This window comes from Pocillopora damicornis, chromosome 5, assembly GCF_964200805.1.
Source record: "Pocillopora damicornis chromosome 5, jaPocDami1.2, whole genome shotgun sequence".
NCBI classification, from domain to species: Eukaryota; Metazoa; Cnidaria; class Anthozoa; order Scleractinia; family Pocilloporidae; genus Pocillopora; species Pocillopora damicornis.
The window spans coordinates 16,140,972-16,168,658 of NC_142674.1; the positions used below are offsets into that span (position 1 = coordinate 16,140,972).

At 37.7% G+C, this 27,687-nt stretch overlaps 2 protein-coding genes across 4 annotated transcripts; both read right to left on the reverse strand.

The window, feature by feature from the left end:
• Nucleotides 1-1,284: 1,284 nt before the first annotated feature.
• LOC149045638 (uncharacterized) lies at nucleotides 1,285-9,853 on the reverse strand. 3 transcript variants are annotated; one of them, XR_016186885.1, is made up of 5 exons: nucleotides 9,590-9,853; nucleotides 8,911-9,415; nucleotides 3,421-3,605; nucleotides 1,946-2,026; nucleotides 1,285-1,690 (listed from the first exon to the last, which is right to left on the reverse strand). XR_016186885.1 is itself a non-coding variant. In XM_089207391.1 (5 exons), exons 2-5 carry the CDS (start codon nucleotides 8,991-8,993, stop codon nucleotides 1,480-1,482), a joined length of 510 nt encoding a protein of 169 aa, XP_089063517.1. In that variant the 5' UTR covers nucleotides 8,994-9,064; nucleotides 9,590-9,853; the 3' UTR covers nucleotides 1,285-1,479. The 3 variants fall into 3 exon arrangements, 2 of the variants coding, with proteins under 2 accessions (XP_089063517.1, XP_089063516.1); XM_089207391.1 differs by having other exon boundaries at nucleotides 8,961-9,064; XM_089207390.1 differs by having other exon boundaries at nucleotides 8,961-9,415.
• A 2,436-nt stretch (nucleotides 9,854-12,289) lies between these two features.
• On the reverse strand, nucleotides 12,290-17,197 carry LOC149045639 (uncharacterized). Its single transcript, XM_089207401.1, has 4 exons — nucleotides 16,516-17,197; nucleotides 16,042-16,109; nucleotides 13,369-14,458; nucleotides 12,290-12,809 (listed from the first exon to the last, which is right to left on the reverse strand). The coding sequence occupies exons 1-3, from the start codon at nucleotides 16,577-16,579 to the stop codon at nucleotides 14,192-14,194; spliced, it is 399 nt and encodes a 132-aa protein (XP_089063527.1). The 5' UTR covers nucleotides 16,580-17,197; the 3' UTR covers nucleotides 12,290-12,809; nucleotides 13,369-14,191.
• Nucleotides 17,198-27,687: the final 10,490 nt, after the last annotated feature.

Below are 27,687 nucleotides of genomic sequence, written 5' to 3' on the forward strand. Positions count from 1 at the left end.
TAAATAAAGGAATTCTTGAACTACAAAACACAACAAAACGCTCTGATTGCCTTCTTTACTGCAATTCTCGCTTCTCTGAACTTCCAGCACTAAAGAAAGAGATTAAAATTTAATTTCATGTTATCAACTGAGTTGAGAACGTAAACTGGCTACCGTCTGCTAGTTTCCGTTTATTCATAACAGAAAAATTGATTACTTTGCCGCGCGTGTGTTCCCTAAATTCAGAACTCATTAGCGAGAGCCAATTTGCCGGCACGTCAAAATATGTTAGTGAGTAGAGGTAATCTTTAACTTGGCGAAAAACATAATCGCAAGGCTGAAAAATATTCGTGAAAATCTTAGCTCGATATCACTTTTTCCTCTGAATGAATTCGATTAGGAACTGAAGAGAAAACACAACTTTAAAATTAATGAAATTTTCTTTGAAACTAGTAGGCTGTGGTGTGCGGAAAAACAGTGTTACCACCGCAAATAGTAAGCTGAATACAAACAATTACCTCCATGCTTCTTTTGAAGTAAAAATGAAAAAATAAGCCATAGAAAATATTGGAAAATCACCATAGGAAAAGAAAACAAAATGATATTGACCAAAAACGCTTCAACTTTGTTTTTCTTGAATATAGAAAACCCCCTTTCTGCAGTCTAAAGTCTTACATGGCTAGAGAGACTTAAATATCACCACCTGCTCATTTTGGAAACTAGATTCGTTCTTTGGATGTTCAGTGTGGTGTTCAAGAGGAGAGTTCTCAACGCCTTTAGCGGTGAAAGAGTGGTGACTGCTATAAAATAACATGGAGAACCTAACGGAAAATACAAACCAAACAAGAATTGATCAGTTTCGTTGCTTCACGGGCGTATGTGATCGAAGTCTTATTATGTTTGTTTCGTCATTGATCTTATAATTTCCGTTGCAGCCATTGTGGGAAATGGTCTCATTCTTTTCCCTCTCTGCAAGATTTCTTCCCTTCATCAACCATCAAAATGTTTGTTCAGTAATATTGCATGCACCTATATCATTGTTGGACTCAGTTTCCAGCCGTTTCATCTTGCTTACGTAATTTCCCCTTAACACTCTGCAATTAGTTACCATAGCTCGCTCATCAACCGAACCTTGGGGGTCATTTTCTGTGGCGTGTCTGTTCTCACAGTGACTGCAATAAATATAGGCAGACTTTTAGCTGTTTCACTTAGGCTAATATATCGACAAGTAGTAACTCTGTGGTGAGTAAGAGTAACTTTAGTCCTTTGTTGGCTTGTTTACATTACAAGAGGAATAACAAACCATTCCATCCTTTCTATTTATTTGATAATCAGTAACATGGGTGTAACTTTATCGATGATGACTTCCACTTTCTGCTACATAGCAATTGACATAAAACTCCGCCGTCAACAAGCTCAACTCCAAGCCTAAACTATCATTCCCAAATTGTGTGATACACATACATTTTTCAAAGATAAAAACATAGCAGAATGACGTGCTCATTGTTGAGTTGAATTAACAACTGAAAGATGGAAACTTAAAAGCCGCGCTTCAAAAGATTGCAATATCACTGTCATCATCCGAATCATCATCGCCAGACATCGTGATTTCAATTTCGTCGTCATCATCATCATCCTCAACGTCATCATCATCATTCTCATCATCATCGTCATCGACATAGTCATCTTCCTCGCCACCTTCGTCGGATTCCTACGAGAAAAAAGGCATTGAGTCGTTATTTTGTTGACCTACATCAAACACGTGTTGCAATAAGTGACGTGATTTAAAGTTCATCTCTGCTTTAGTGCCAGGGGGGCGCTATAGTCCACAACCTAACAAAGTGCAGGATTTTGTATGCAAATAAGGCAAGAACCAATCACCTAACCGAATTCGCATCCAAGATGGCGGTTTCACTTCTCTTTGATTGGTCCATTATTGATGTGAAAGTCCTCAAGATTCTCATACCTGCTCGTCCTTGTCATCAGCCCTACGCAGCCGCCCAACTTCGTATACCCGGCAAACGCTTTCGTCGGTGCTCGCCTGATTCTAAAAAAGATCATTACGGGATTTATGATATGAAATAATTCATGTGAACTGTTATGACATGATGACGAGATCCTTGCGGTGATATTTTGTAACTTATGCAATCATGAAATGACAAGTAAAGCCAGTCAGATGGCTCACATTGCCAAACTTTCTCCCAGTTGTCGTGGCATAAGGTAGCTGGGATTACTGCTAGCTCCTAATTGCAATGCAGGCATTATATTAGGGCGAGTTAAAGTTAAGAAGTTCGCGATCTATCATTTGACCGGCCATGTTTGACTTGGAATTTGAGTGGACAGTGGAAGGAGTGGGCGGTGAAAGGCGAGAAGACCTCCTGACTAATTGTGCGTCACCGCATTTTCGGAAATGAGCAAATAACCGTAACCACAAGAAAGAGAAAAAAGAAAACAAAAAGGGTAGAGCGGATGAGTGAAACTGTGAGACTTTTTTTTTTTCAGCGAGGAGACAAATGGCTTCGACGTAGCCCCCTCCGAGGACACAGATATGAGCTGATATTCACTGCATTCTATGTTCTTTGAGTGTAGCTTCCGTTAATCCCCTTAGCGATGTTTCTTCCATTTGATTGTAAACGGTACTTTGAAGCAGACACACTTCTACACACGAAGGTTTGTTTTATAACTAGTTTTAATGCTAACTGTGTTCGCTCACAACTCCGTTTGTGGGTGAACACAGTTTCCCAAACCAAGAATGACCTCAGACGAGCGTAATCGTCATTGCCCCACCCCCCTTTTTGACCGTGGCTCAACCCCGTGTTACAAATTTCTTCCTCTACTGGAAATGAAAGGCTAGTTAGTCGCAATGCTCTCCTCTCCTCCCCCTTCCCCAGCATTTCGTCAAGTTTTCGCACCAGTTGCTGCTACCCATTTTTATTCCTCGGTGGAGAGATGTACTGTGAGAATAACGTATCTTCCCAAAGAAACACTTCAAAAAGACCTAACCAGGGTCCCAACCCAGACTCCTCGACCCTGATTCCTACGCTTTAATGATTGGGCTTCAGCTCCTTAAATAATTTCACAAAGAGGTTTGGAAGAAGGAAAAAAAAAACAAAAACAACATTGAGACTTTGAACAGGAATTGAGCTTGTGACCTCGCGAGATGCCGGGTGCAGTGCCCTGGCCGACTGAGGTATGTAGTCACTACCCCTTAATAAAAGGTGAATTTGTCGGCTCAGGTCTTACGATCAAGATGAACTGAATTGAATGTTTCATAGAAATCATAAGAATCCTCTTATCTCTGAAGGAGTGAGAAGAGGGAGAAAAAAGAGAAGAGAGGAAGGTAAGCAGGAGGAGAGGGAGAGGAAGAGGATGGGAATGAAAGAAGAGGGATGGAAGGGAGGAAAACAAAACAATGCAGAGGTTTCCGATTTAAAAGTTTACCTTACAAAGTTGTTAAACTTGTCAAACTTGTGTATAACCCGTTTGCCTTTGACATTCCATAATACACCATCGTTCAGTACCTGGTCGTCCGTGGGAGTAAAGGAGGCGAGGTTCTTTGAGTAGTTGTTGGTGTTGTTGGAATCGTACAGAGTTAGTACCCGCTGACCTGTCGCGGTGTCGTAAATCTGATGGTTGAATATAATCTAGTGAATAATATCATCACACTCTAACTGCATTCTAATGCTCGTTGTTATCGAGAAATAAAAAGGGTGTTTTAGCAGAGAAGTACCACAAGCAATAAACGACAAAAAAAAAACAAAAAACAAAAAACTGAACCAAATACAAGAAAACATTGGTCAACCCTTACTAAGGTAATCACAAGGCTTTGCCTCCAATTTATTAACGATCTACCGATAGAAATCTCGAGTTCAACGCCTTAAAGTTTGTTTAATTTTTCAAAAGACGCATTTCAACTGAGAGACGTGAAAGAAAAACCAAAGTTGTTTCTAAAGCATATCAAAATAACCAATAAAAAATTATTAAACACAGCCAACAGGCCTCAGAACAAGTAAACTGAGGCGTAGAAAAGTGATCTTGGTCATGAAGTCTGAGCTAAAAATGCTTCTTGAAAGTCCATGTATTCGTATTCCATGTATTTGTCAAACTAAGGCTGATCGCGATGTATTTAGAAGTGAAAATGTATCATATGTCTTGAACTCACATCAAAGAGTTCAGAATGAGGAAAGGAACACGAATGGAGAGGATTAACAAGCTGCTTATACGCTTTCAATTTTAAAAAATGTTAGTGGAGATACTCAGAGTTCACAAATAGAGCAAAATATGCCAGTAACAACAATTAGACATAGTTTGACGCTACTCTGGTTTGCAGATTTAATGAATGTAACCGAAGAAGTTACGATTCATAGACCCAACGTAAAAGGACCTCTTGTTGCTGCGTTTAGATCACCCCTGATGAAGGCACTAGACAGGAGTGTCGAAACGTTGGGTCTATGAATCGTAACTTCTTCGGTTACATTCATTAAATCTGCAAACCAGAGTAGCGTCAAACTATGTCTGATTGTCCACCTGGTTGCCGTGTGAACTTTAATATAACAACAATTAATTTCCATTCATTATGGAACGATTAACCATCGATCATTTAAACATAGAGCAGTGGACAGGCCTCAAAAAATGGCATTTAAAATACAGTGAGAAAAATTAAGAAAAATCTTAAGTCAATAATACTACAAGGCTACCTGTATCCTTTAGAAGTCCGTAGAAAATCGCTACAACTAATGTTCTGATACGATTTTGATTTCTGAATTATCAAAAACATCAATTCCTTGAGTGGAAACGATTTCCGAGAATTTCCAATTCCGGTAGCACGGTCCTACAGTCCAGGGGCCAATACTGGTAACAGAACTTCCTTTATTCGAGGTTAGTGCAATCAACATGGTGGACTACAAAAACGTGTCTCCTACGCATGATCGTGCGAGTAGCCGCTGACCAACACAAAAGGCAGACCTTTCCGATGATGTACCTATTACTTGTCACTTCCCAGTCTGACGATAGGGAGATCAGCTGAAACGGCTGGGTGAAGCCTTGAAGTCTGTTCATCACCTTTGGGATGGAAGGAAAAAATGTTAAAAAATTGCGAACTTGAGCAGTCAGACGTCGACTAAAATAATGGATTTTTATTTCTGGTTCGGATTTTGCGAATGGCTGGGTGTGTTTACCGTCTCTTACGGTGCCAGACCACAACCTCAGCATAACATATGTGAGCCTGGTTGAGTTCCACATGGAAATTTTACTCTTATGCCATCAGGGTTTCCGTTCTCAGACATAGCAAATTTTGGTGATTTCACGTTTCAAGTGCTGTTCTCGTTTTAAGCCGTCGTGGTTTGCCACAGATCCCTAATAAACATAAGAAAACGTATGCATCCTGACACTGTAGAGCCCACAGACAGAAGCGAGTTTACACTAGTTATGGGTAAATCGGCAAGATCCGATTAGAATTCCAACCGCTTGGGTAGCAAAGATTTTCATAGCAGGTAATTTAGTGTTAACAACTGGGTTGAAAACGTAAATTAGCCACCGTAAAGGGTAAAAAAGCTAAAAAAACCTGACGTTTCGAGCGTTAGCCCTTCGTCAGAGCGATTAGAGGAATTGTGGGTTGTGTGTGGATTTATATGCAGAAAGTGGAGCTACGCCATTGGTGGGAATATGGTGACGAGAAAACAGGAATAAATTAGTTGAATGAAAAGCGCTCGTTGATTCCGTGGGGATTAAGGCTGCCGATTTGGAATATAAATTTTTGTTCTAGTGTTTTACGGCTTTCCGAACTGCCTAGATGTAAGGAAAGGCCGCAAACTGCCATATGCTGTTTAGAATGATAAGGAAGATTAAAGTGTCTAGCGATTGGTTTGGATGCGTCCTTGTCGTTTCTTTCCACATTGCGAAGGTGCTCTCGGAATCGGTCACCCAGTCGTCTTCCTGTTTCGCCGATGTAAAACTTATTGCAATAAGTGCAAGTTATGCAGTAAATAACATTGGCGGAGGTACACTTTAAGTGATCAATGATCTTAATGGATCTTTTGGGTCCCTATATTTTCTCTACGTTATGAATGAAAGGACAAGTTTTGCATCGTGAGCGAGCGCATTTAAAAGTTCCAGATTGGTCATTGGTTTGAAATGAACTCCTAACTAAAAAGTTGCCTATGTTTTTGTCAGGTTCGAATGAAATAAGTGGGGGTTGCGAAAAGATAGTGCCAGTCTCTGAATCGTTTTGGAGTAATTTAAAATTTTTTAAGAATGATAGATTTAACTGCGTGGTTTTGAGGGTGAAATGTAAGAGTAAATGGAATGTGGTCAGTGTTCTCCTTCACGGCCGTTTGTAGTGCTGCCTGTCGATCGATTTTTTGGGCACGGTGGTAGCCCGCTTGAACGACAGAAACAGGATAGCCGCGTTTATCGAAAAACTGGCACATTGCCTCTGATTTTTCGGGAAAAATCAGAGTCGTCACTACATAAACAACGAAGTCTGAGAAACTGTGAAAAAGGTATGGAGTTCTTGACGTGTGATGGATGTGAGGATGAATACAACAAGTAACTATGTTAATCTGTAGGTTTGTAGTAAACACTAGTACATAAGCCGTGGCCTTCAATTGAAATTTGAAATTTATGAAATTTTTAAATTGTCTAGAAAAGCCAAAGAAGTGTCAGAAATTTCCCAGGTATATTTAAGAGCCGGATGAAAGGAATTGACGGCGGTTATAAATTGAGTGAGCTCCTCTTTGGTATAGGAGGTAGCGCCGATGCAATCGTCAATGTAGCGGCCGTAGAGTTGAGGTTTTGGGCCGTGGTATTGGCTAAAAAATTGATGTTCGATAAAACCTACAAAAAGATTGGCGTAGCTGGGTCCCATTTTAGTACCCATGGCCACGCCATTAGTTTGTTTGTAGTAGTTACCACCAAATGAAAAGCAATTGAGTGTGAGTACTAGTTCGGCCAGACGGAGTAGTGTTTCAGAGCTAGGTTCCTTAACAGTGCGTTGACCGAAAAAATGTTTGAGGGTCCGGAGACCTTCGTCATTGGGAATGACAGTGTAAAGAGATGTTATATCCATGGTAAAAATAAGTTTGTTTTGGTCGAGGAAACTAAAGTCACGAAAAATTTCAAGTGCGTGTTGGTTGTCCTTAATGTAAGACGGTAGAGTTTTGACGATAGGTGCCATAATTTTGTCTAAATAGCTGGAAATAAGTTCAGTGGGACAACTGCAGGCAGAAACGATGGGTCGACCTGGATTGTTAGGTTTGTGGATTTTAGGTAAAAAGTAAATACGCAAAGTTCTAGGAGTGATAATGATGAGATTTTTAGCAGTGGCTGCAATTCTTTTTTGGCTATAAGATCGTTAATCGTATTTTTGACAATGTTTTGGTTAATTAAGGTGAGATCTTTGGCGACGTTAGCATAAAAAGAGGTGTCAGAAAGTTGCCGCAAAGCTTCTTTTTGATAGAGGTCGGCCCGCCAAACATCAACTGCACCGCCTTTGTCGGCCGCCTTAATGACAATGTCTTTGCGTTTTTTTAAACTTTTTAGTGCCGACCACTCTTCCGAAGAAAGATTGGAAAATTTGGTGTTACGATTGAATTTAAGTTTGTTGATATCGTGGCGACATTTTTTGAGGAAAAAATCTAAAGATGAGAACTGGCCCTCTGTGGGAGTCCATTTAGACTTTCGAATCTGGAGTGTTTCGAAGGAACTTTGTTCGAGGTGTTAGAATAATCCTCTTTGTCATGAAAAAAGGCTTTCAACTGAACGCGGCGAAGGAATTTTTCAACGTCTTGCTTAACTGAAAATTCGTCGGTTTTTTGTGATATGGGAACAAAATTTTTCCGAAAAATCAGAGGCAATGTGCCAGTTTTTCGATAAACGCGACTATCCTGTTTCTGTCGTTCAAGCGGGCAGCAAAGTTTCCGCACAGCCCCATACTATTGTAAAACAAATCTATTTTCCCAACGGAAATGTATTGTTTTTGTCATTGTTTTCTCTGTTCAAGAACTGAATGCATAATGTAGGATGGGGCTGTGCGGAAATTTTACCAAGCGGGCTACCACCGTGCCCAACAAATCGATCGACAGGCAGCACTACAAACGGCCGAGAAGGAGAACACTGACCGCATTCCATTTACTCTTACATTTCACCCTCACAACCACGCAGTTTAATCTATCATTCTTAAAAATTTTAAATTACTCCAAAACGATTCAGAGACTGGCACTATCTTTTCGCAACCCCCACTTATTTCATTCGAACCTGACAAAAACATAGGCAACTTTTTAGTTAGGAGTTCATTTCAAACCAATGACCAATCTGGAACTTTTAAATGCGCTCGCTCACGATGCAAAACTTGTCCTTTCATTCATAACGTAGAGAAAATATAGGGACCCAAAAGATCCATTAAGATCATTGATCACTTAAAGTGTACCTCCGCCAATGTTATTTACTGCATAACTTGCACTTATTGCAATAAGTTTTATATCGGCGAAACAGGAAGACGACTGGGTGACCGATTCCGAGAACACCTTCGCGATGTGGAAAGAAACGACAAGGACGCATCCAAACCAGTCGCTTGACACTTTAATCTTCCTAATCATTCTAAACAGCATATGGCAGTTTGCGGCCTTTCCTTACATCTAGGCAGTTCGGAAAGCCGTAAAACACTAGAACAAAAATTTATATTCCAAATCGGCAGCCTTAATCCCCACGGAATCAACGAGCGCTTTTCATTCAACTAATTTATTCCTGTTTTCTCGTCACCATATTCCCACCAATGGCGTAGCTCCACTTTCTACATCTAAATCCACACACAACCCACAATTCCTCTAATCGCTCTGACGAGGGGCTAACGCTCGAAACGTCAGCTTTTTCAGCTTTTTTACCCTTTACGGTGGCTAATTTACGTTTTCAACCCAGTTGTTAACACTAAATTACCTGCTATACTCTCCCACCGACGCAGCACCACAGTTTCTTTAGAAACTTACCCCTTTAAAGATTTTCATACTCGACCACTTCATGGAATATCCAAACAAAAAGTCCACAAAAATGAACCAGTCTTGAGGCAACAGAGCGATTTGTGCAAGCGAGTCTGTGTTTATGAGCATTGGTTGATGAAATAAAAAAACAAAACAAGAAACGAACAAACAAACAAATATAAGAATTTACTTCTCCACTCTATTCCTAAGAGCGTAACGTATCTAATGGATTGATATGTATACGTAAACTACGAAAATTATGAATATAATGATACTAATAATAATAATTATGATAATTATAATAATAACAATAATAATAATAACAATATTAATAATAAATAATAATAATAGTAAAACCGAAGAAAATAACAACAACAAAGCAATGTAAGTAAGTGTTACGGTGTCCATTGGGGGGTTTCATAACGTACGAGCCGTCGTTAACCATCAAATACTGTGCCCCATTACTGCGAAAAAAAAAGAAAAAAAAACCCTTTGCCGATGTTAAGTTCACTTCCAACCTCTCTGAACTAAAGCAGCCAAGCGGGTGTCGTCCTTTTAAATAACATAACATATTGAATTTGCTCATCTGACAATATACAATTTTCTCCTAAAATTAGGGAGAAGGCTTGAAAATTCACCTTATACGCTGGAACTGGAACAGGTGGTGTTCCACCCTCGTTCCTTGCCATGGATCTCCTCAGCGCATCTGCCCTGATGTGAAGATGGGCATTAAAGTATCTCCGTAGAGCCATGCAAGTGTGATTTGCTGTCTGCCGGCTGCCAAACACCTCATCATTACTCAGTAGTTCTGCCTCGTTAGGACGAAGGATTGAAAGTGTACTTAGCTGCCACAACATGGTTAAACAAAAAAAGATTCTTTTAGAATGGTTTACAGCCAGTAATATTCGTTGTTTTCAAGATGGAAACGCACGTGGAATAGGACCGTAAAATGGCTTGAAAAAATTTAAAGGAGTCTGCGCAGTCTGAAAAATGCAAACACGGCGTGTACTAAATACTTGTTAATTCATAGCGGTTGGCATGTCTCTAAACTACTTTTCAAAAGTAACAAACCGTGATTTATTGAAGTGGAGGTTGCTGGCTAGTGGCGGATATTCACCGATTCTCGAAGCCGCGAGGTGAATATCCACCGCCAGCCATCGACACTGAGGTGAATAGTTATAGTATATACTTAAACAGAAAGATGATATAGCAAAAAGGGATGATTCTAACTCATTTATTTCCGCGATGATTGCAATATTTCCGCGCGCAAATCACGCGCGAGTTACTCGGAGGTGAACAGCAACGGATCTTCGGAGTTTGAGTAGCCAATCAGAATGGGCCTTCAACGTTATTAATTAAATTATCACATTCTACGTTATTTATTCTTTTATTTCTTTACGTATTGCAAAATATTTCCAATGAGTGTCATTAAGAGAAATTGCTACTCCTACGAGAACGGAAAGGTCACAGAACAAATTGACCTTGTGGTGTGATCCTACTCCAGGCGATTGAACTACACGATCCACGTTTCTCTGGGGTCCAAACCATGCCGTGTCATTAATAAATACAACTGACTAGTTATCTGGTTCACAAGCTTCCGCAGACCATCATTACTGTCGAACAATTCCAGCACTGCTCGAAATGAACACGTGAGCGAGAAAAAGAGAGTTGCGAGACATCTGCCAGAGTCGTGAGAACATTCTAGAAGCCACAATGCATACTTGACCAGGTCACTCAGCACAGGGTTTGGTAGGAGGGACACCTGAAACAAGTTACTTGAAACAGTTAATTAAGGGCCCTCGATATATTCTGTTTGTTAATTTCATGATCCCCTGGCCCATGTAGAAAAAAGAGCACCAAGAATTTAATCATTGAGGTTTTTTGTGGAATTAATGGTCGTTTTGTAAGATAACATTTTTTGAGTGATTATCTGTATGTTTCTTATCTTTATCTTTTTCTTTCTCCTTGCTTGCGATTCTATTTATCCATCTAACCAGTTCTTCTTCAATTCCTTTTTTATCTCTCTTCATGAGGCAATAAGTGCTGTAATGTTTTATCTACCCGTGGGTTATACGTTATCCATAATTAAGCTTTTTTTTGGGGGGGGGGAGAGGAAGATTGATGAAAAATAAGCAGAGATGCGTTATTCATTGTTATTTTATGTTTAACGGAATGATACTCGTTACTTCTTTCTTTTAAAAAAACTGGTCTGCTCATAACTCACAGATCATTGGTAAGTTAAATCTGCACTAAATAATGCATTTCTTACAACTACAAATCAGAAAACCTAAAACATTTTTTTTAAATGGAAAAATGTCTTACCCTCTCCATGGCGTCCTCATTGTAAGCGAGATAATATAAACACATAGAACATCCTGTAGCAGCCACAGATGGGCGGGGCACTTCTAGTAACCGCTGGACACCGTTATGAGTCACAATTTCTGTGGCAAACTTTTTATGACAAAGAAGGGATGCCAAATACTAAAAATACAATAAAAGGAAATAGCTTTGAAATTCTGAAGCTTTTTTTGTCAGATCTCAGTCGGTACAATGCATTATTGTCTTAACCTTTAACTTCCACGAGTGACCAACACAGAATTTTTCCTTACAATATCAATACAATATCAAGCAGATAAGTAATGAGAATAGAGAAAATGATCAATTCGGGCAGGATTAGTTGATCCAATACTAAATTATCCGAACTAACATTATAAGAATTCTATGGTTGACAGTAAGGAGAATTACAAATTTGATCTGGGAGTTGGGAGCAGTGTTTTTCAAGAGGGATGAAGGTGGTAGAGTGTCTAAAGGTTCGTTTACACAAAAGACAGAATTGGTGTCGAATTGTTCATTAGTCGTAGGAGTGCCAGCGACCCAGAGAAAATCGAGAGTCGGAGTCGTAAGTGGAGCCAAAAGCTTGACGAAATAGGAGTTGGAATATTCCGAGCAATTTCTTTTCTTCCGATTCCGCTAAGAACTCCAACGCTTATAATCCAGTGAAAACTCGATTGTCGGAATCACAGGCAATGCCAGTTCTTAACTGAGCTAACCGATGGCTCAAAACTCCAACAATTTATTTTTCACATGTCATTAGCGAAGGAGTCATAAGTAGCATCAGTATTTTGCTTCTGATTCTTTGGTTTGATTTCACAAAGTCATATCGCTCTGCTCTTTTTTTTCTTTAGAAGTCAATCCAAGTTGATAACGAAGGAGAGACAAATTTGTTTGTTTGTGAAGTCTCTTCGAAAATTCAACATCCGTTTTCAACGCTAAGCTGATTGTTCTGCAATGCAAAAAAATATTTGAGGGATAAAAAGCAAAAGAATACGTCCTCAATTTGGCTCTAATATATACACGTATATTTTGTCTTTAAACATGATGCGTTCCTAAAAGCACACAGTTTTCCTCAAGCTTTACTCTCCGAAAATTCTTGGCCTCTCTAGACAAAATAAATGTCCACCAAAAAAAAGTACGAGCATATTTTTACACTAAACAGAGGCTACTGTTTAATAGTCGGTCCTCGCTCAAACTTGTTAAGTTTCTAAATTATCCTTCAGATTGAGTACACGTTTCTCACAAGCTTCCCACAAACTTCAGTGGAGAGAGTCTTACAGTTCTTCTCATTACATTAAATGATCAAGTGCCTTATTACAGCACATACCTCCTGATATTCTCCCAAGGGAGTCAGATACTGCAGAATTAGTCTCTGCTGCATGCCAAGAGTCAGGGGGGAGAGGGAAAAGGGCATAGGGACTATGTGGTACCCTACCTTAGGTGCACAAATTACATTTCCAGTGGAACGGAAACCCTTGCTTGTTTTAATTAACAATGGATGTTTTGCTTGTAGACAACTTTTACCTGAAACAAAAAGAAAATATCTATTAATATTAAGGAAACTGAGCTGGCTTGTGCAGGGTAAACCTACTTGGAGTACTTCCTTCCTGGCACCCCCCTCCTTACCCCACCCCACCCCCCCCCCCCTTGACACAAAAGAAGAAAAAAAGTGCTTGAGGAAGGACACTTCTCAATCCATGTTATTGTAACCACCTAGATATACTATCAAATCCCTCAAGTTCAAAATTGAAAGCTATCCTTGTTTCCCTTAAACTTCCAGAAGTGATCAAGATGTAACTTCTCTCTATAATGTACATACGTAATTCACTTAACAGCTATTGAGAATACACAAACTTATCAGACAGAGGTTGTTATCTTGATCTAAATACCAAATTCTCATAACTAATTTACATGGAAAGATGTAGCAACTATAGGAGAGAATTAACATTCTGATTTTGGGAGTCAAAGGGTCAAAAAAAAAAGACATGAAGTGCAGCTTTCCAACATTTTTCACAAGAGTGGAATTTTGAGGCAAAAGGAAAAAAAATAAACTCGACCTCTCAAAGACCCTATTTGCACTTACCGGTATCCAGTGTTTATTCCATTGAAAGCTTCAAGGACCCCATCCAAAAGATCCCACTTTTGTGGAACTTATTCATCACATTATCCTTGCAGTGCTTTCAAAAAGATTTGAAGAAGGTGGCTGCCTTGGTAAGGCACCTGCCGGAGAATTTCCCTCTTGTAATCCCATTACTTCCATTCAGGAATAAACAGACTTAAAAACAGAGTTTTTGGTGCCAAACTGTCACAGATGATCATTAAATATTTTTGTTCTTGATAACAATTGTTTAACTGATTGTTTTATTCCTGATCAAAATTTTCCATTCCCTGACATGCAAGCCTGCTCCCTGAGTTTCACACAAAAAGTCCTCTGAAAGGATATATGGTAAATGTTTACCAAACTTTGAGTCAGTCTACTGTTGGAAACTCAAAATATCTTTTTTTTTGGCTGGGAATGTATGAAATGTATGCTAGAATATATGATAAGAAAATACCAATCATTTTATCAAAACTCATTTATGAAGGTAAAAGTTGACTGAAAGAACTTTAGAAGATCTCAAGGTGTTTTAATTTAGGTCTCACATCGTGAGTTTGCATGAAAGCTCCCAGAGTATACCTGGCAATTCACTACAGAATACCCGCTGGAGCTCCTACTGGTGCTGGGTCTTACTGAAAGCACTGCCTTGGCTGTCAAAGTGAAAACCCAAAGGAGAATAATTGAGCCTTCAAGTTGCAAACCAGTCATACCACTCAGTTTGAAAAGACACTTAAATCAACTTAAAGTTGTTAGAAGATTCAACTCACTGGCAGAGGGGCAATCTGAGTTACAATACTCAAAAAGTGAACTAACCCTTTCCATTGTCTATTTGCTTCTTCCTCCTTGCCATTACACAAACCAGATGTTTCACCATTCTGTAGCACTGTGCATGATGGTCCTCAGGCTCAGCAAGATTCACTTTCTTTACTTTGTTACTCACAATATTACTTTTTTTGCTCTTGTTGCTTTTTGTCTTTGCTTTCAGGATAATCCTGTTTAACAGGTTTGTCACAAGGGACTGTGGAAGGTCTAACAAGTCCTTTAAAATTTGCAGCTGCCACAGCATACAAGGAACCTTAACATGTGAAATTCAACATTTAATCCTCAGCATATAGTTTAAAAAAGGTGTTCCAAAAGACAATTCCTGAGAAGTGTAAGCTCAACTATACACTCTGACTTTTGGAAAAAAAATGCTGTTAAGCACAAAGCTAAGATGCAATATTTTAAAAACCCCTTTTCACCCTAACATCAGTATGCATATTCTCCATACTGTTCTATATAGATCAGTAGCACAGTTCACGTGTACAAACACAGAGAAGCAAACATAAACAAAAATATCTCTCGTACTTTTCCAGCTACAATGCCGAGACTTGGCACAAATAAAAAAGACATAATACTCTACAACTTTACATAATATCATGGATTTTTATTGAATTCTCATTTTTTTACAAATTTAATTTTTCCAAAAATATGCATAATTTAGGGCGTCACGCGTAACATTCCCATACACAAAATTATCATTATCTTAAAATTTCTTGTGTTTCTCGCAGAAGATATCAACGGAAAAAATCACCTAAAATATCACAATAAATCCGAGATTTCAGATGTATATGTACCAATTTGAAAGACAGACTAACCTTAGAGAAAAATAGCACTTTTTGTTCAAGTGTACAAGCATCACGCTCCATGTTTCAGTCCATGAAATCAGGAGAAACGTATTCCCCTCGGCGGCATAGAACGCTGTGATAGTAAAAAGCTTGTTACAATGGAATTCTCATCTTCTAGAGAGCCAGTCCAGAAAGTTTTGGCGACTTTGTGTATTTCAATCTTGAGAATGAAGCAAATGTTTGATTCCCAAACACTATGAAACATACCGCGTCTTTCCGTAAATAAAGGATGCAATGCCAAATGTAAGCCATCCGCAGTACCGCTGGCGTTGGACGAAACATGTTAATTTCCTGCCGTGTCATTCTCATCTCATAACGAAGCTAACTGCTCATTTTCACGAGAAAATATAACAAATTGAGGGAGCAAGAGGCGTTTTTCTAAATCCCAAACGTTTTGAAACATTTCGTTCAAGGTTTCAGGTTACATTGAGGAAAGAAAGAGAAAACAGCCGCGCGTCACTTCGAAAACTCTCGACCACTTTGACCGCCATTTCACTCGGCTACGTGCAATCGAAGGAAAAACAACAGCTTTGAAACCACCCTAGAAGCTTCTAGAAGCTTCTAGAAGCTTTTTGTTATGTAATAAGTCTGGTACACATGAAAGAGATCATGAAAATGAAAATGGGTGGGGTCGCAATGCATCATGGGTAATAGAGAAATTGCTGGAAATTAACCGAAATGTCCCAAAATAAAGCAATAAGTGAAAGAACTGTAATATATTCTCTAACTAAAGAGTTTCAAGAGGTTTTTGATTCCTTTATAAATATTTTGTATTTTTCTTGCATGTTACGCTATTGTTCATATGTACTGCGCTACTGATCATACATTTCTTTAGTTGTTGACTTGGAGAATTTATTTAACAAGATGTCAAAAGCTTCTTTATTTGGTGATCATTTCCTTTGCTCTCATAGCCTTTATGTTTGATTCAGAGGAGATATTGTAAGGAGAAATTAGATGCTGGTCACTCTTTTAAGTTGCAATACTGACTTACCAAGGTAGAGTTTTCTTCTCTGAATACTGCAGCAATATTCTGACTCTTCATGGCAAATGCTAAAAGACCTCTTAATAAAATAATTATCAAAGTTTCTATTATTTGATACTTGAAATTAAAAACAAATTAAATATGCAACTGCAGCAATACACATTAAAAATGAAGACAAAGGAATATTGGAATCCTCAGTGAAACCATGACTATCTATATCTTAACCTTGTGCACTACCTTGGATCACCTAACTTAAACAATCTTCTATTTACACCCAGTTGATAAACGTGTACACAAAATTGAGTTAATTCAGAATCTGAAGCTGTACAAGAATTAGATAAATCTCATTTCCCCAAGAGGCCACTTGATGTAAATATTTTGTCAACTAAATTTTCTTTTTTCTCTTTTTCAGTTATGGTGACCAAAATGTTCAAAGCCTGAAGTACTGTGTAAAGTAAGACCAGTAAACTATGCTATAAATACCTGTAGCATATGATCTCAGGGGTTCCAAGGCTTCTCTGGCCCACTTGCATAATTGATTAAGCATTGCTTCCTACATGTACATGATTGACATCAAATTTGTTGATAGGAAATATGTAGAGAAAGATATTTATTGTCTCATCACAAGTGTGGGACAAGGAAAGAATTCTGATTCCCCATGAGGAATTGAACCTCAGACCTTCAGATTCCGCACTCCAATGCTCTACCACTGAGCCAGAGAGACTCCACAGTGAGTGAGGTCTATTAAAAAGTTCATGTGACATGCATCCTGCATAGTGTCCTGCATAGCATCATGTTTATAAATAGAATGAGAGATGGTAAGTTTTGAACTCAGTAAAGAAATAAAGAAAGATGTTTTTCATCTTGTCACGTGTATAGGACAAAGAAAAAATTCTGAGTCATATTCTGTTTACAAACATGATGCTAACAACATTGCTGATCCTAGCAGTATGCAGGACAAGTGTCATTGAACTTTGTAATAAACCTCACTCACTGTAGAGTCTCTGTGGCTCACTGATAGAGCATCAGACTCCAGAATCCCAAGATCTAAGGTTTGATTCAACGTGGGGACTCAGATCAGAATTTTTTCTTTGTTGTGACAAGACAAAAAACATCTTTCTCTATTTCTTTACCAAGCTCAAAACTTACAATCTCTCTTACTCTACTAAAGAAATATGTATTTATTAATTAAGGAAAAATGACAGTGAATCTGAAAAGTTTGCATTTTTTATAAAAGTGTTTTCCACTGAAGTGAGGTGACTGAGAGCAACAAATAAAATCTCCTTTTTTTCTTTTTTCTTTTTCATAACGTAACTAAAAGAAATTCTTTTTTTTTTTCATCCATAATTTGATGAAGTAGAAATTGTGTGAGTTAATATTAAGTATTTATTTTTTTCTAAAAAAGGAAGGGAGTGCCATGCCACAGAAACTGGACATAATTTCTGGACTTTAACATGGAACTCAAGCTGACAAAAAAATGTCACATCTTAAGATTATTAACACTTTAACTCCCAGAAGTGATTAACAAGTAACTTCTCCCTATAATATTCATACATTATCCAGCAAAAAGGTAATGAGAATAGTCAGACTCTCAGGAAGAAGTTGTCATCTTGATCTAATATCTTGTAAATATGTAAGAAAATAATAAAAAAAGTGTGAAAAGTGTAAAACACCAAATTCTCATTACTAATTTACAAGGAAATATGTAGCAGCTAGAGGAGAGAATTTAAATCAGATCTTGGGAGTTGAAGGATTTAGAATACCTTGATAAACTTACCATATCCTTAAAAACTGCAGCACTTTCCAGCCCAGGCATGGCATTTAACAACACTCTGGCTGCAGTGCAGTTCAGATCAAACTGTTCCAAAGAGCTCATGATGTAGGAGTTCACTAGTTTGTCCATAAATTCATCATTTCTGAACAGTGCCTTTGCATGCTATGTTTCATTCGTTCTGAGAGGGGAAAAGGAAATGTTTTTTTGGTGTGTAATTACAGCCACACGCCAATCCAACAACAGTTTTAACACAAGCAGGGTAAAATTTCCGCACAGCCCCATCCTACATTATGCATTCAGTTCTTCGATAGAGAAAACAATGACAAAAACAACACATTGCCATTGGGGAAACAGCTTTGTTTTATTATAGTAGGGGGGCTGTGCGGAAATTTTACCAAAAATACTACCACTTTTACACTTCACCAACCTTTTTAGCGTTTTAATGGGTGATACATTATCCTGATCTTCCTTTCGCCAAGTATCCAAAAGATTACTGAGTTCAGAGGTGCTATCCAATGCAGCCATGGCCAAAACAAATAGACAGTTTACCACAACGAATCCACAACGTGTAGAGTTTCGAAGAATGAAAAGCCCGCCATTTTTGATCCGAAATATATAATGATACAGGATTACATGGTCTTTCTCTTCGAAAGTGATCTCACCTTTCTCGGCATAACTACTCTGATATTACTGCAAGTGATTTTGTTGACTGTATCAAGGTCAGATGTAATTCCCGTGTGTAGAGTACAGTTCACGACGATTAGTCACATGGCGAGTTCCAACACAACACGCGCTAAGTCCCACGCTATTATCAAATTTCGCGAGGAATGCCTAGTTGTTATTGACCTCTAACCAGTCTTTTTTATCTTGCAACTCGGTCGGCTGTGATCTTATTTGGAATGGTTCACTTTTAACGACCAAAAATAATCATGACAAATGAATGACTTCCATTTTATTTTGCCCTCCTTAATTTTTGATTATAGTTTAATAAATTTTTTGAAGTGCTTAAGAGGAAATTAGAGTACCACAACTGAAGTTCAGAAAGGTACACGCAAGTTACTTAAACAGTTAAAAGTTCCTTTATGATTTCACATTTTCTTCTTTGAAGGCTCATCACCAGATGATTACCCGGACAAGTTTGCTGTGTAAGGTATGGAGTAGCATGGAGATCTGGTGTCCATACAATGTTTACCCCAATTGTCGTTTCTGAATTTTACAGGAAATGTGTTACTTTTTGGTCCATCATTTTCTGTCATTTGTCCTGACTTTCTCTGATACTTTTCTTCTGAAATTTTCAAACTGTTCATTAACAGAAAAAACTTGCAAAAAATGTTCCCCGGCATCTGAAAATATTGACGATCAGCTTGACAAGTATGAAACCATCTTTTGGATTCTGCTATATTTACTCCCCTGGTCTGGGAACTAAATGATCTTTACGTAGGATATTAAAACAGTTTTCAAATGAGGTCCGCCAAAACAAAGAAAAATGCTCATTACCAGCCACAAAATCTACAAGTAGTTAATCATACAAGTAAACAGACAATCATGCAATCGAGCAACCAGAATTATGGACAATTCCATGCCGTTAAAAGTGGAAGTCGTTATTGTTATTTTACTTGGTTCTCAGGGCAAGTTTTGTTTGCCAACCGCACTGCAAATCAATGCAAAACCAAATTCCAACCAAAATTTTGCTTTCTCCACTATTTTCCTTTCTGCTGGTTATAGGTTGGATCAACAGCTAAAGAACCTTGAGGGCGGCCAACCCCGATGGTCTCCTGACAACAGCATGTATATTGCATACCTCCGCGATTTGCAAGACAAGCGTCGCGAAGACTTGCTATTATCCATGCATGTCAAGTGCTCAGAAAGGTGGTTTCTCTCACAGCTAATGAAGAAATATGCAGGTATTGCATTGATATGCTCCAGTGCTAACAGCCGTCGATAAGACGCCCGATTAGAGCTAACCAACATATCGTAATGAAATGATTGTAGTGTAGGCTTTCTACGGTATCATTTTGACTCATGCTGTGTTAATTCTTTAGATGGACAAGCCATTGCAAAACGGCTTTGTGCCCAAGTTACGAAGGCAACAGGAGCCATTAAACGGCTGGTCAAGGAGTACACTGGACAAAACTTTGACACGGTGGGTTGTAAATACCCCTCACAATTGCGGTTGAAGACGCGTTAGGCATCGACAGTCCACTGTGGAATGAACTAAACGATGATATCCAACAGCAGTCTGCTGTTCCCTATTGTTCAAAGAGACAACTCATTGATTTGGTTCACACACTCAAAAGATGCTTAGAGGAAATAGCCAGCACCAAAGAGGAAATGGCTCGGATGTTCAGTCATTTTGAGGGAAAGTTGAAGGTATTGGACACCTAGATGTACTTCCTTCTCGCGTTACTCTTCGCTAAATATTCCCTTTTTTACTTATGTCTTTTCTTGTTCTCTTTCGCGTTCCTTTCACCGTATTCTGCATATTTTGGTGTCCTTTCTAACTTTCTTGCGCGTTTTTCTCGACTTACTTTACGTAATTACTTCCTGTTTTTTTTCGGTCGCTCAGTCTCTTTCTTTTCGTCCTATTTTCACTCTCAACCCTCTCTCCACAAACTTGAATCATAACAATTTCTTCTCGTTGACAAAGCTTTAGCTCTGCCGGTATTGTTGCTTTGCGAGTTGGTCAGAAAATGCAAAATACTGAGAATTACTGTTCAACTTCAACCTCACCAGTTTGATTTCGCGCTCAAAACGCGGGTTGCAAATTATTTGCTTATGCGGCTTCACATCTATCAGCCCACGTGAAGCCCTCGTGCAATGCCTAGTCGTGTGCCCGCGGTACGCTACACTGAAGCTCGGCACTCGAGTATGCGCACTTCATTGTCATCTGCCGGTGTTTCCTGGCGCACACCTCGATGAGCGAGGTCTATTACGAAGTTCTATCCACAAACATTACCCTATCGACATTGCTAATCCTCACAGTATGCAGGACGCGTATCATATGAACTTCTTAAGAGACTTCACTCACCATGGAGTCTCTGTGGCTCAGTGGTAGAGCATCGGAGAGCAGAATCCGAAAGTGTGAGGTTCGATTCCTAATGGGGACTCAGAAGTTTTCTTTGTCCCACGCTCGTCACAAGACTAAATTTAGGGATTATTCCAGCTTTCATGCTAATGAATTCATGAATGACCTAAGTGCAATTAATTGGGAAGAGGTTTCTGGTAATTGCGACGTAAACAAGTCGTTCTCTCACCTTTATAAAACTATAAATCATGTAGTCAATAAACATGCACCGCTCAGGGATGCTTCAGTAAGAAAACTAAAAATGCTAACTAAACCTTGGCTAACTGCTGGACTAAGGAAATCTATAAAGGTGAAGAATAAATTGTTCTTTGAATCAAACTGGCCGAAATATAAAATATATAGAAATATGTTAAGAACCCTTATTCGATTGAGTAAACAACGTCACTATCAAAGGTTTTTTGACTCTAACATAAAAAATACGCGATCGACATGGAAAGGTATTAACGAAATATTAGGAGATGCGAAGAAAAGGAAAAAATAAAAAAGAATTAACTTCATTCGTTCTAACGAGCATAGCGTTTTATCAGATGATCCTAAAACGATTGGTAACACACTCAAAAAATACTTCTCGTCAATAGGGCATCAACTTGCAACCAATATTCCTGAAGTTAACACTACTTTTTCTGATTATCTTGACCCGCCTTTGCAGAACAGTTTTTATTTTGATCCAATTATACCGCAAGAAATTGAAACAGAAATTAGCTTGTTGCCATACAATAAAGCCCTGGGGCTTTATTCTACCCCTGTTAAACTGTTAAAACTTGCCAAATCAGTCATATATATACCATTAACCAAAATTTTTAACCACTCTGTACTAACTGGGGTTTACCCTGCAAAACTTAAATATGCAAAAGTAATTCCAGTTTATAAGGGTGAAGACGAGACGTTACCTGAAAACTATCGGCCAATTTCTTTGTTATCAATTTATAATCGTTTATTTGAGAAAATTTTATACCGTAGACTGATAAAGTTTATAGACAAGAATGATATTCTTTATGATTTACAATATGGCTTTCGCAATAAACATAGTACCCAGCACGCGATTCTTGATATTGTGAACACCATACATTCTAATATGGACAATAGAAAGTACTCATGTGGAATTTTTATAGATCTTAAGAAAGCATTTGATACTGTTAACCATGAGATTCTTTTGTCAAAACTTGAACACTATGGAATAAGAGGAGTTATAAATCCTTGGTTTAGATCATATCTTTCAGATCGCCGACAGTCTATTGAAATAGACAAATGCACATCTGAAACTGAAACGATCGTATGTGGAGTAACTCAAGGCTCTGTACTTGGACCCTTGTTATTTTTGTTATATATTAATGAGATCCATAAATCTTCCAAGGAATTTACTTTTTATCTTTTCGCAGACGATACAAGTCTAACTTATGCAAATGACAACTTACGTACTCTTGAACTAACTGTCAATAATGAACTTGAGAAAGTAAGCGAATGGCTTAATGCTAACAAACTAACGCTCAACGTCAAAAAGTCTAATTATGTCATTTTTCGTCCCCACCAAAAAAGAATGCCTTTCATTCCTCAAATTAAGATTTTTAATCCAACTTTAAATACTAGAGTAACTCTAGAGATGAAGGACTTTGTTAAATATTTGGGTATAATGATTGATTCTGAACTATCATGGAAGCATCATATTGACTTTATCTGTCACAAAATTAGTAGATCGGTTGGAATAATTGCTAAAATGAGGCATTACCTTCCACGGCGTCTTCTTTTGAATTTATATCATGCACTTATTTCTCTTTATTTAAATTATGGTATCTGTGTATGGGGCAACTGTCTACAGACCTACCTCAATAAGATACTTGTTCTGCAAAAACGTGCTCTGCGTTTGATTTATTTTTCTAAACCCAGAGACCATGCAATCCCTTTTTTTATTGAATCAAACTGCCTTCCTTTGCGGTCTTTGTTCTTTCAACAGTTAAGCTATTTAATGTATGACGTTCATGCTAAGACAGCTCCTAAAAGTCTTCTCGATAAGTTTGCGAAAATCAATACAGCACATCATTATAATACGCGACTATCTGCATAAGAATGCTTCTCTGTCAAATTCTCTAGAACTGAAAAAGTGAAAAAATCTTTTACTAGAATCGGTGTGTCTATTTGGAATTCTATTCCACTTTCTGTTAAGACTCTCAACGTTTCTAATTTTCGTAAAAAAAATTAAATTACTACTCCTTAATTTTCTAGGTAATGAAGATAATTATTTGAATGTTAAGTTTTTAATAGAATATTTTGTGAAGTTAACCTGATATATTGTATATACCTCTAGTTGTAATTTTAGTCTTTTTCAAATAACAAAATCCCTTGTACTTGAATTTATATGTAAGGTGTTTCTTTCTGTATGTTTTTGCATTTTTTCTTTTCTTTTTTCTTATGTAATTTAATAACGCCTTTAGTTAAAGTCTTATCCTGCCTAGATTAGCATTGTAGCTATTTGCAGGACATGAAGTTTTGTAAACCTTATATTTCTTTAAATAAATACATGAAGTGAAGTGAAGTGAAGACTAAAATCATCTTCATTTCTTAACTGAGCTCAAAACTTACCATCTCTCTTATTTCTCCCTAACTGCTTATTTGTGAAATTGCAACTCTTCGTAAGCGCCTATATGAATGCATTATGAATTCACCCGAAAAATTGTTGTGAATACATTACACATACATATCCATGCATAGGGAGCCCTCAACGAAACAAATCTACATATATATCATCTATATATTGTCATCTGCCGGTGTTTCCTGGCGCACACCTCGATGAGCGAGGTCTATTACGAAGTTCTATCCACAAACATTACCCTATCGACATTGCTAATCCTCACAGTATGCAGGACGCGTATCATATGAACTTCTTAAGAGACTTCGCTCACCATGGAGTCTCTGTGACTCAGTGGTAGAGCATCGGAGAGCGGAATCCGAAGGTTTGAGGTTCGAGGAAGTGTGATTGGTTAGCCTTTCACTCCCAGTGGTGATCACTATGAATCTTCTTCCTATGATATCCATACATTATTCAGCAGACAGGTAATGAGAATATTCAAACTTATCAGGTAGAGGTTGTTATCTTGATCTAACATCAAATTCTTGTGTTCAATTAAAAGGAAATGTGTAGCACATAGAGGGGAGAATTAACAGTCAGATCTTGAAAGTTAAAGATCTAACCTCCCCCCAGCCCACCCCTGTTTGCCTATTATCTTTCGAGAGAGTAAGCCAGCCAACATATTACATCCCACGCTCACGCGATCCTCTTCTTGAAAAAAAAAATAGAAACGGAGGAAGCATTTTTGTCTTAAAAGACAGTACATCAAATGAAAATAGAAACAAAGAATTATTCGTGTCAAAGGTGTACACTCATTTAAAACGCCTTGGACGCTTTATTCTTAACAGTGTTATAAAAAATTTCATAATAACCATAAGATGCCTAAGTTGCTCTCGATCTGAATTTTCTAACGTGTTGGATTGATTATCATTACGGAACCAAGTGATAATAAAATTCTAGTTAGAGAAACCTGTTTATTCAGAAGTTAATTGCATTCTCCAGATGGTTGCAAGCTTATAATTTTCTTGCCCTCTTACTTGCTCGATTCGAAGTGAGGTCATCAACATTTAAAGAGAATGATTATTCGATTTTGAAATACATCTTTATGCAAAGTTAACGGCACCGTCTTCCTTTTTTTGGTTGTAGCTATCACGGAAGGAATATTTATATTCAGCGACTTTCGACTTTGTTCGGCAGGAATCTATTCATTCTCAGAGAGACACCAAAGAGAAAGGTAATTTTTTCTGGGCTATTTTTGTACTGTGTGGAACATTGAAAACATGGTAATTCTAAATATTATGTAGTTCAGTTGTTACCTGCTGATGATGTGCCGTGTATAATTGATCATCGCCGATGATCATCATCTCTATTATTTCGACTCGGTTGTTAAATGATTATTTTAAAGCTGATGGTTTTAGTACCATACAAGTACTGATTCTAATTCTGATCGTTGGCGACTTCGACGGACATAAGAGTGTTGTTGTGTTAATACCATTATCTCGGTATATTTAACATTTTGGGCCAATTTTCTTAGAGTACTTTGCTTCTGTATGCTTTATCTCTGATAAAGTACTTGTTAAATAAGCTTTCCTTAAATAGTTCTAGATCTAAGTGGTCGTTATAGCTGAATTATATTCGCACATTTACCTGTTTTCCTCTTGACAAAAAAAAAACTGCTGAAATATTTTGTCTTAGAATAGTACATTAAATAGGCAGAAAACAAGACAACATTAGAGGGGAAAAAAATCCCTGGGAGAGATCATGCAATTCTGAGGTAATGCACTTTTTGTTATCGACGGACGAGAAACGCACCGTGCGCTAGAATGTATAAAAAAGAGATTTCTCGGATATTTTTCTTCACAGCACCTGTCGGTTAAATTAGCTATTGTATTTTGGTTAATTTACATTATTTGTTCTTGGCCGCTCGTTCTAAAGAAAACGGCTAACTACTAATAACTTAAAGAAATTAGAAGATAACATGATGGTGATAATAGATAATAATTATTCGGCATTAAAGAAAACGTAATAATATTATGACTGGTATTTTTTTTTTACTATTACAAGTATCATTGTAATTATTATCGTATATACTATCATCATTTTCTTTTCTATCCCAAGAGAACGTTCTTTTTCCCGCGAGTAACTATCTATTTTCTCGGAGGGTTTCCCTCTAAAACACCTTGCATTGACGGTAATTGCTCATTTGAAACGCGTTGAACTTTTGATACTGGACAGTGCTCTAACAAATTTCATATCAAGAAGTCTCGGTTTTTGTCGAATTCAGTTTCTTTTACTGTGTTGGAATGAGTATCTGTAAGGAGCAGATTGGTGATAAAATTCTCGTTAAGATTGCCTATTCAGAAGTCACTTACAGTGGCTTCAGGAATGCTGTGACGAACAAGTAACATAGTTAATCAAAATGTATTTATGAATGATGAAATTTCTATTCTTTAGTTTTCTCAGTTTGATACGAACTCCAATTTCTTAATTGATTATGTTTTAGTTTTTCAGATTGTACAAGTGTTTTGAGTCAGATCACTGCCAAGTGTAAGAAAGGTTAAGTGTTCCTTTTATTGCTCCTTTACAAATTTATTAGAAATGCCACAATATTATTATACAGGTGTAAGTGATCAGAAATTACAATACAACAAAATCAAATACAAAAAAAAAAAAAAAGAAAAGTCATATTTTTATCATAAGACAGACATTGACGACGTTTTCATAATTACTTTGCCCATTTCATGCGAGCAGCCGGCGCTTTTACAGTACCATATTTTTTTTCTACAACTCAATGCCACTCAAAGCACAGGTAGAGCAATGAATAACAAAGGCCCATACGGGAAGGACATACGATTACTTATGCGAGTATGTCGACGTATGTCGCTTGATACGTGCGCATGCTTCTAGACAATGTCCCCTTATCTTTGAGCTGCACTGTGTATATCAGAACATTTCATTGTTGCTAATGTCAAAATGAAATCTTAATTCTAAGTTCTAATGATGAAATATCAAATTGCACAACATGTTTTCAAACGCAATTTCGATCGTTTCTCAATGGCTTGTGACCACAGTAGCATCATTATCACCATTATCATTATTATAATTACTACAACAACAACAAAAACAACAAGTCTCTATTTCTCACAAAAATGGAATTACAATGAAATAAGAAAAATGATAATGAACAGTCAAAATAAACATAGCTATATCATTTTGGAGCCTAGAGGCTGGAGGAACCGTTAGGTTTTCGAGCTAACCCTCTATCAATTTTAATTACTATTGCTATCATTGTTATTATTTATATGATTATTTTTTACCTTTGAATTATTGGTTGAAAGTCAATTGATCATTGTGCTGTATCAGTAGCTATATCAGTAACCTCATGCAGTCTCAGACTGCCTGTCGTTCCTCTATCGGTGGGAGAACTTAACTAAGCAGCACAACAATCAGCGGATTGCTTACTTTCCTGCCAAAAAAGGAACGATTTGCGTACATCCGATTTTGATTATTTTTTACCTTTTTTTTTGTTTCCACAAAGATTGTCATGAATCCCCAGGTTGTTCTACTGCTCATGCTGGTAGCCGTCCCCTGCACATCTGCGAGTATGTTGCTACTGCCATTTTGTAATGTTTAACTTCGAGTCAACCGAGTGATTCCCTATGGAACCTTATAACCAAAAGAAGTTTGGCATGATAGACGCATTACAAATTCCAACCCTATTCTGAACAGGCTTTTCTGTATCTGAAGGAGACCATGGAGGACTTAACCCATTACTCCAAATTTTGACAGAACTGATACACTAAGTACTTGTAACAACCGGTCTAAGCCATTCAACATCTCATGCTAGCGTTAAATTTAAAAAAATAATGAGAAAAAATTTAGATCTCAGGTAAGAAGCTCGCCATGATTGAGGCGTGTCCTACTGATATTTGCGACATTTCATCAAAAACTCACCATCTTCAAACGTTTCCATTAAAATTTCATCGGACAATTGTTACGGGAAAATTTACTGATTTTCCCGTGTGGTTGTTATTCGGAACATGTTTATTCGTAACCCTTTACATTTAACCATTCCCAGTCCTTTCATTTTAGTCAATCAAAAAATGTATAAAAACCACAGTAGCTTTTGAATAGATTTTTGTTGTTACTCGCTTCCATCATATGCACCTGCTTGTCGGCACTTTTGTTATTTATTACATGGTTTTTTTTAGGTAAATATAAGTGTTAATGGTC

Excerpts from the sequence above, each read along its gene's own strand:
- LOC149045638 (XM_089207390.1), bottom strand. The coding sequence starts at position 9,080 with ATGCTCATAAACACAGACTCGCTTGCACAAATCGCTCTGTTGCCTCAA. Across the intron at positions 2,027-3,420 it reads AAGTTTAACAACTTTGTAAG|AATCAGGCGAGCACCGACGA; the intron begins GTAAACTTTTAA and ends GATCTTTTTTAG. Across the intron at positions 1,691-1,945 it reads CTGATGACAAGGACGAGCAG|GAATCCGACGAAGGTGGCGA; the intron begins GTATGAGAATCT and ends TTTTTCTCGTAG.
- LOC149045639 (XM_089207401.1), bottom strand. The coding sequence starts at position 16,579 with ATGCTTAATCAATTATGCAAGTGGGCCAGAGAAGCCTTGGAACCCCTG. Across the intron at positions 16,110-16,515 it reads CCTGAGATCATATGCTACAG|GTCTTTTAGCATTTGCCATG; the intron begins GTATTTATAGCA and ends TTTTATTAAGAG. Across the intron at positions 14,459-16,041 it reads GAGAAGAAAACTCTACCTTG|GTTCCTTGTATGCTGTGGCA; the intron begins GTAAGTCAGTAT and ends TCACATGTTAAG.